Source organism: Mus caroli, chromosome 4, assembly GCF_900094665.2.
Source record: "Mus caroli chromosome 4, CAROLI_EIJ_v1.1, whole genome shotgun sequence".
Taxonomy (NCBI): Eukaryota; Metazoa; Chordata; class Mammalia; order Rodentia; family Muridae; genus Mus; species Mus caroli.
Window position 1 is genome coordinate 113,091,285 of NC_034573.1, and position 9,138 is coordinate 113,100,422.

Below are 9,138 nucleotides of genomic sequence, written 5' to 3' on the forward strand. Positions count from 1 at the left end.
ACACACACACACACCCCTAAGATCAAACATTGAAAGCTCTATCTACTGCTTAGTTGTTGAGAGATTTGTTGGATAAGCTTGTGAGTCGTACAGCCTTGCCTTTGAGAGACAGCCAGGGAAGCAGGCAGTCAGGTCTCCTGGTGGGAAGAGCCTCTGGAACAACAACAAGAAGAAGAAGAACAACAACAACACCCACTGTTCCCAATGACAGATGTCCCCAGTAACCTGCATATTTGCTGCTTGGTCCCAGGCGTGGTGCTGGTGGCCTATGCCATGGAGGAGGTTTCTGGGCCTGGGGGACGCATTGTTGCATTGCTGAAGGAGAGCCTGGGGTCAGGTTGCTCTCTCTGCTTCTTTTCTTCTGTTTCCTGTCCACCGATAGACGAGTGGCTTCGTCCATCTTGCCCTTTGCCACCATGTGTTGCCTCACACCAGCCAAAAGCAGTGGGGCCACTTAACCGCAGACCCTTGAAACTGTCAGTCAAAATAAACTTTTTCCTGTGTCAAATGGATTGTCTCCGGTATTTTGTTACAATAACAGAAAGACAACTTCATGTTACAGATGGGGCATTTAGGCTTGGATAAGAATGGTAATTTGTCCAGACGTGTCCTGCCGTTCAGGCTAATCCCATTTGAGGCCCAAAGGGTTTTTTTGTTTTGTTTTGTTTTGTTTTGCTTTTAGGTTTACTTTTATTTTTATGCATTTGGGTATTTTGCTTGTATGCATGTCTGTGCACATACATGCAGGAGCCACTGGAAGCCAGAAGAGGGCACTGGATCCTCTGAAAATGGAGTTACAGACAGTTGTGAGCTGCCATGTGGTTGCTGGGAATCAAATCCCGGTCCTCTAGAAGAGCAGCCAGTGCTCTTTCCTGTTGAACCATCTCTCCAGCCCCTAGAAGCTTGAAGCTTTTGGGGAATTCACCATCTTCAAGATATTCTAGGCCCATTCTTTGTGGGCATGGAAGGGTCTCCTTCTCCTGCCTCACACAGGAAACCCTCCCAGGTCGTGGCGAGGTCGGCGTTGGGGGGTGCTGCTGTCCTGCAGCACGGCCCCAGCCTCACCCTGGATGTTACCCTTGCCCTCCCTGGGGCCCAACCAGGGGTAGAGAATATGAACTCCACAGAAGTGCATCCCTGGGCACCTGGGTGGGTCCACCTCCGCTGGGTGTGTCTCTGGCTGTGGATGAGTCCAGGATCTGCTCTTAATGACACAGTTTGGGCAGCTGGACTCTGTTCCCGCAGGTAAATTACAGGCTTAGCAAGTCAGAAATCAAATAAACGCTCCAGCTCCCAGAGGCTGCCCCAGGAGAGCAGTGGTTTCCGAGCCTCCCCACCCAACTCAGCCTAATTACCACCTGTCAGTCCCCTGGGACAGGGGCCTTTTCTTTGACTCACAGGTCCCAGAAACAGGATGGAGCTGCTGGGCCCCCAGGGTGACGCCAGCTTGGCGACCAACCTGTTCTCAGTTCCCAGACATAAGCAAACGCTGAGACTCCTCCCCTTTGCCCCACGCCTGGCTGGAGGGCTGTTACTGTGCCCTCGGTGGGATAGATGGCTCTTCTTAGAGAAGAAGGAAAGGCCCTTTCCTCTGAGCAGCTGGGTGGGCCGTCCACAGGTCTGTGCTGAGGTTGTATGTGGGAATCCTATCCAGGTGCATCGTGGGACATTTGGAGGAAGATCTCTGGTGCAGGCCATCAGCTAGTAGGAGAGGTGACACCTACCGTGTGCCAGCCTGAACCAGCCTCTTCAGTTGTGTTCTTGCTTCTGCTAAGGGCTCATTTTGTCTTGATGCCCAGCCCCAAACTGGTCAGCATGGCGGCAGTGGTAGAGGGAACTGGAAGCTCCCAGGGTCCTTTGCTTACAGGCAGAAAGGTCAGGCCCAGGACACATGTTGTGAAATGTCTCTCTCACCTTTACTGTAAACTAGCCAGATAGTTCTTTTTTTCTTTTCTTTTTTTCCTGCTCCCGAGACAGGCTCTTTCTATGTGGCCTTGAACTCACAGAGATTCTCCTGTCTCTGCCTCTTTAGTACTGGGATTAATGACACGCACCACTATACCTGGCTCTGATTCTTATTCTAACAAGCTAGCTCTGATTTCAAGGAGTACAGCGATGCACTGATCTAAGTATATGTGTCCCTTATACCTAAAAAGGTCCCAACCACCATAATGAATGGTGCAGAGAGCTCAGATCATCCAGTTTCAAATTCCAGGGCCTTCTTAGGCCATCCAGAGTTTGCCACTGTGGGCTAAGGATAGCCAGTCTTCTCATGTGGGCCTTCAGTGCTGACCCCAGACCTCTCAGTTAGCATAGCTCTGGCATGCTGTGTGCATTCAGTCTATGCTTGGGGTAGGGGGATGGAGAGGGCAGGGTGATAGCCCGCAAACCCCATGAAGGACAGAGGAACTGGGAAAGGACCAGAATTTTAGCAGGAAGTGGCCAGGGGAAGTGAGGGCCTCCCATTGCCCCTGTCTGCGCTATGATAACATAGAAGGGTTTCCTGCCTCTGGAGAGGGGCCTGGACAGATGGTAAAAGTTAGTAGAAGCAGGATGCTGGGCTGGGCCTCAGTGGCAGCCACAGGCCTTGACCACCATGTTGCGGTGTTTCCGCAAGATGACGTTGTTGCTGCTGTCGTAGTACAGCACAGAGGTGGCACTCAGTTTGGTGGGTGCACAGCATGCCTTGGGGACAACATCTGGCTTCATCAGGTGCACCTGGCAGGGAGGGAAGGAGGGGACACAAGCAAGGTTGTGAACCTGGTGTCCTCCTCAAAGAACTACCCAGCAAAGCCTCAGCTCTTGCTTGCCTCCTTTCCAGAAGGACTGAGTCGCTCACTAGCCCAACGTCATTCTCCACCTTGGGCTAGAGTAGGTCCCTCATTATAATTTGTCCTGCCTGGTGGGCTCAGAGCACAGGCCAGGCACACTAACACAAAAGGCTATGGGCATTCTCAGCTCCTGGTCCACTGTCATATCCAAGTCTGCCCAGACACAGGCAGTCCTGCTACTCTCCAGCCCTGGGTGCCCACGAGTGCCTCTTCTGGGCCCTCACTACCCCACACTGCCCTGTGCTCAACTACATTCCTAACAGGTATAGAGCAGTGTGTGTGTGTGTGTGTGTGTGTGTGTGTGTGTGTGTGGTGTGTGTGTGTGTGTGTGTGTGTGTGTGTGTGTGTGTGTGTGTGTGTTTAGCTGTCTAGAGCCTCCCCTTGGCTTCCCAAGTCCCAGGAGTGGGGTCTACAGGAAGCAGTCTGATGGGCACCCCCTCCCCACAGGCTTTCACAGCCCAGAAGCCCAGCTATAACTGGGCAAGTATGAGGCAGCAGCTTCACTGAGGCCATGGAGGGAGGAGAGCCCTCAGGGGCGACATATAGCCAGACTGGGACTGGGGGCAGCTGTTCCTCACCTCTCCATGTACAACGTCACATGACATAACTAGGAGATGTTAAGTGTGCCTGTGTCAGAGGAGGAAGCGTGGCTGAAATGGCTGGAATCTAGAAGAGGCCATTTCTGCGGTGGGACATTAGAGAGAGGGGTGTTGATACCATAGGACACCTCCTTCTTACACTTGTCACAGCCCTAGGCTTCGTCAGATGACAGTGTGGATAACAGTCTTTCATTCACTCAGCAGCCACAAAACTAACTCATAGTTTGCATGGGGCCATCTGTGTATTCTTGTTATTGTTGTGCTGTGTTGTGTTGTGTTGGTTTGGTTAGGTTTGATTTGGTTTGGTTTGGTTTGGTTTGGTTTGAGACAGGGTCTCAGTATGTAGCCTGGAACTTGCTATTTAGACCTGACTGGGGGCAGGGGTGGATTTCAAGGCAGGTTTCTCTGTGTAGCCCTGGCTGTCCTGGAACTCACTCTGTAAACCCTGCCTCTACCTCCTGAGTGCAAAGATTAAAGGCATGTGCTACCACTGCGCTGGCTGATTTTCTTCTTTCTATTGCTGTCCCGGATGCTCCTGATGCAGAAGTGCAAACCAGGCTCTCTCCATCACCAACGAACAGCTTTACCCTAGACCTTATGGTCCTCCTCTTGCTCACTGCTGCTTTACTTATGTGCTTAACACAGCCTCCCCAGGGGACAGAGGTTGTCCTGTCTGCTGCTGGGACAAGTCATGAGCTCTCACTTTAGCCAAGCCACTGCCATTGGGGCAACAGAGCACAGAGCAAAGTGGGGAGGGGACAAGACCCAGAGACTCAGGTGCACCATCATACCAGGGGTCTCCCTTACTTGGGGACTAATGACTGCATATCTCACTGTCACCCTGGGCTGCTCCTCCCAGGTGTCCAGCAAATGCCAATGGCCACAGTGAAAGGATTCCTTAGCGCCAGCTCAGAGCAGCTCTTTGAATTCACTGTGCTCACTCTGGGACATCACTTGGCACAGCCTCTTGCTAGATAAAGACAAAGCTGTGGAACCCCAGGACATCAGGGAAAAAAAGTTCTAGAAGGTTCCAATACCAGACTCAGCAAGCACAAACGCCTTTCAATACAGGCTGCAGTGTGACTTCGGCTAGAACCTGCTTCCTAAACTGAAAATGGCCTAGATTCTAAAGCTTACCAGTGCTACCCTAAGAGAACAGTCAGGAAAGAGGAGGGGTCAAAAACAGCAGCAAGGGTGGAGTTCTGGATAGACCTCAGTTGGCCGTGAGCCTGTTCAGGGTGCAGAAAGCCCCAGATTTGACCCACAACGTCACATAAACTGGGCATAATATTGCACATGAATAATCCCAGCACTCTGGACCAGAGGTGGGGGGAGCAGAAGTTCAAAGTCATCCTTAGTTACCTACTGAGTCCTAATCCAGCCTGGGATGTAAGGGGAAAGGTATTAGGAATGACCCAAGGCCCAGAACAGAGCCCAGGGAGGCCTACCTGCCAGGCAGGACGGATGAGCATACCAGGGAGGTCAGATCCACTGTGTCCATTTTATACTTGTCCACTGAGGTCACACAGGCCCCTGTGGGATGCCCGAGTGTTGTATGTGTGCCTCAGTGTGATCACAGGGGCTGTGGCATGTCAAACTGGGTCCTATCCAGGTCCACAGGCTTGCTGTTGTGCATGTGCAGTGCATGTGTGCGCTGCTGCTGTCTGCACATAGATGCCCACGCAGCAACAACTCTTACTGAGGTTCTGGAATCAAACTCTAGCTGAGCCTGCCTAGAAAGCCCCTCCTCCTGCTGTTCTTACCCCTCCTTGCCCCACTCCACCTGTCACAGCAGGCTACTGTGGTACTGACCAGAGATTGCAAGATGGCATGGTTGGTGGCATTCATACAGGAGTCCAGTGGGAAAGCACATTCCCCTTCACAGTAATAGGCGGAGTAGCCCTGGGGAGCGATGACCCAGTCCTGGGGATGGGAGAGAGGAGTCACATCAATGTCCTTCCAAGACCATTGTCACGGCTCCTGTCACAGGATGACCTGTGGCTGTGTACCCTCATCCCTCAGTGACCCTCTCCTCAGTAGGCAAAGCTGGACCCCAGCTCTCTTTACACCCTCGTCTCCTCCACAGGCTGCCCCTATGCCTCCTGCAGCAGCTGAGGCCCTGCCCACCCAGCCTCAGTTTCCTTGTTGGAGTACTGACGGCTTACTGGGCAGAGCCCACAGACCGCCTCCATTTTCATAACTTTGATGCACATTAAAGGCACAGTAGCTCCACCCCCGACCCCACTGGAGGCACCAAGGTCTGCAGGTAGCAGGCAGAGGAAAGGCAGAAATTACCAGCCAGCCAAGGTCTCGGAAGCTGACGTAGAGCTCATGCCTGCGGCAAACCTCTCTGCCGCGGGAACTGTGGCCATCATCTGCAGGGACGAGAAGGCACAGTCTATTCAGGGGTCCTGCCCTACAGAGTTGTCATGGGTACTCCCAGTGGTGATGTGACAGGAGGCACATTTACAATGAAGGACAAGAGCACTGGAATCACAAGGTCCACTTCTGGATCCCTGCTCGTGCCGTGACCCAGCTCAACAGTCCTTCTGTGGCTCCATCACCACAGGCTATGGCTATGTTCACCAAGATCTCTCACCTTGCTGCCTGGAGGGCCTCCAGATGTTCCAGAGAACACCCCAACAGGACCCCAGGGCACACTGCTTTCCTCTGCAGCCCTCTCCCCTAGCCAGGCACACCCCAAAGGTCAAGGGTCTCCAATCAGATCTACTGGAAGGCTACCACTTTGTAAAGAGACCTCCCAGGAGGCTCAACCCCACCCTCACCAAAGATCCCTGGGAGTTTGTTGGGGTGCGGAAGCTCGTTCGTTTTCTTTGGCTGCCTCCTCTTCAGTGGTCTCGCTGCCCGAGGGGCCCGCACAGGACTCTGGCTGGCCCTGAAGAAGGTTACCATGAAAGGCTGTCTGGAGCGTGGTGCTTGTCGTCCAAGCAGACCAGCCAGGCCAGGATCCATGCTGTGCCCTGGGAGACAGAGACAGAGACAACGGAAAGGGAAGTTCGGGGACTTGACTTGTGGATGGTAGCATGGCACCTATGAACCTGTTTCCTTGTCCGGAGACCAATCTAAGTACTCTGGCAAGCAGGTCTGATGTGTCGGGGCCAGGGACCTCTGTAGCCACAGGCATCCCTGCTAGTGATAACCTGATAGACTTGAGAAACATTTGACAGGAGTCAGGATTGCAAACAGTAATTTCCTCAATCAGTCTCACTATAACCCCATATATCTTTTTGGAGGTAGGAGATGGGGGGGGGCAGTTTCAAGACAGGGTTTTTCTGGGTAGCCTTGGCTGTCCTGGAACACACTTCATAGAGCAGGCTGGCCTTGAACTCACAGAGATCAACCTGACTCTGCCTCCTGACTGCTGGGATTAAAGGTGTTCACCACTGTCCGGTCCATATTTTATTCTTTATGGAACACAGGTCACAGTCACTCAGAGATGACCAGAGTTCACTACTGGTATGATGCTCAGGACTGGGGCTCCCTTGGTCCAGTGATCTAACACACACCCGGGCCCTATCAGTCTGTACTTCCTAGGGATTAGGTGTGGTTCATGACACACCAGGTCATGGCAGCTTCTACAAGGACAAACCTTGGGTTTATTCTCCCAGCATGGCAAGCTTGCTCATCCAAGGGTAGGGCATTCACTGCCTCTCAGATTCTTACAACCAAGGCCCCAGGCAGAACCAGGACAGAAGTCAGAGCAGTCACAAAGTCAAGGGTTCAGTTCACAGCCTGCTCATTCCAGTGCCAACTGTGTGCTCGCTAGGCCAGCCAAGGGCTTCAAAGAAAGGAGGGGGCTTCAGGGAGACAGACCAGAGTCCTGTCCACAGGAAGACTATGGAACGTATACAGGGGGATTTCACCCCAGATCCACTAAGGATAGCAGATGTCTCCACAGCACAGTAAGGCCAGGTGAGCAGCCTCCATCACCAGCTCTGGCTTTGGTGGTAGGCCCTGCCAGTGTCCCCTGTCCTCTCTTCCTTCCTTCCTTTCTTCCTTCCTTTCTTCCTTCCTTTCTTCCTTCCTTTCTTTCTTTCTTTCTTTCTTTCTTTCTTTCTTTCTTTTTTTAAGATTTATTTATTTTATGTATATGAGTACACACTGTAGCTGTACAGATGATTGTGAGCCTTCATCTGGTTGTTGGGAATTGCATTTAGGACTTCTGCTTGCTCTGGTCAACCCCGCTTGCTCAGTTCCTACTGGCTCTGGCCCAAAGATTTATTATTATAAATAAGCACACTGTAGCTGTCTTCAGATGCACCAGAACAGGGCGTCAGATCTCATTACGGGTGGTTGTGAGCCACCATGTAGTTGCTGGGATTTGAACTCAGGACCTTGGGAAGAGTAGTCAGTGCTCTTACCCGCTGAGCCATCTCTCCAGCCCCCCTCCGCCCCCGTCCTTTCTAAATGCAGAAGCACTCTATTACACTGGCGTGGTGGCCCATTCCAGCAAACCCAGAACTCTGCAGAGGAAGCAGGAGGAATACAAGGTCATTCTACTCTGCATACCGAATTTGAGGTCAGCCTGGTCTATATAAAAGCCTGTTTCAAAAAAAAAAAAAAAAAAAAAAAGGTGTGGCACGGTTAAACATGCCTGGCTTCCAGACCAGCCATGGCTGTCTCCAAGAAAAAAAAAATCAACCTAACAAACAATTAAAACTTGAAAATACAAACCAAATCAACCAAAACAAAACCAGGCAAGCAGTGTAACAACAGAAGGATCAAACAAACAAACAAAAAACCTTCCATGCAAGAAGGAAGATTAGCCATAAATGTCCTTCCAACCTCCAGAACTCTCATCTCCCACCCTGGACTATTTCTGTCCTGTTGCTTTAAGTTACAAAAGTCCTCAGCACTGCAAACCTTTTCCATCCTTAGACTCGGTCTCCAGAATACCCACGGCACGCAGCAGCTCACTTCGATGTTCACCTCCCATCTGCAGTCAAGTTCCCTTCTGGTGTCATAACAGGACTCAGAACCATTGCCCTTCTGCCTGTGTGAGATTCCTCACACCAAAGCCTGCCTATGCTCACGTTATAGATCATTAACACAGCACGGTTGTTCAGCTGACCTGTTACAAGCACCAATGCGCACACACATGCATGTATGTGCACAGACACACATGTATCGGGACCCCACCGCCAGGACCGGATGAAGTGTATGAGAACCCAAAGGGCTGAGGCCACAGCTCAGTGGTAGAGCGCCTGCCTAGTGAGCATGAAGCATTGGGTACAATCCCCAACACAAAACCACAGTGAAACAAAACACACTCGCACGTGCATGCACACTTGTCTGTTTACATGAAGTGCATGTAAACATCAGTCTGTTTACTGAGGTCAAGGCAGTCCGCTCAGAGGTGAGCCCTTCACCAAGCTGGGCTCCATACCAGATGCTCACCAACCACATGAAGGAAAAATTCATCAATTCAACCTTTGACCTATGACGTCACCTGCCACCAACAAATGTGGAAGCTGTGAGACTCAATCCCAGGAATGTGGCCGAGAGCTGTGGGGCAGGGGTTGGGGAGCTGCATGGGAAGGATGGGGTGCAGAGTGAGGATGGTGGGGAGCAGGGGCTGTGAGGAGCCAGAGTCTCAGGCACAGAGGGAGTGCTGGGGAGGTCACAGGGCCACACACTGGGAGGACAGAGCAGCTGAGAAATCTTCAAAACAGGGCCTTGAAAGCCAC

The 9,138-nt window shown here is 51.9% G+C and overlaps 1 protein-coding gene across 1 annotated transcript in view; it reads right to left on the minus strand.

The window, feature by feature from the left end:
• Positions 1-2,568: 2,568 nt before the first annotated feature.
• LOC110293403 (bone morphogenetic protein 8A) overlaps positions 2,569-9,138 on the minus strand; it is a 29,216-nt gene continuing 22,646 nt past the window's right edge. Inside the window, exons 3-6 of the mRNA XM_021161233.1 lie at positions 6,217-6,411; positions 5,726-5,805; positions 5,243-5,353; positions 2,569-2,718 (exon numbers count right to left, since the gene is read on the minus strand). Of these exons, the coding sequence (XP_021016892.1) occupies positions 2,569-2,718; positions 5,243-5,353; positions 5,726-5,805; positions 6,217-6,411 (536 nt within the window). The remainder of the gene's footprint in view (positions 2,719-5,242; positions 5,354-5,725; positions 5,806-6,216; positions 6,412-9,138) is intronic.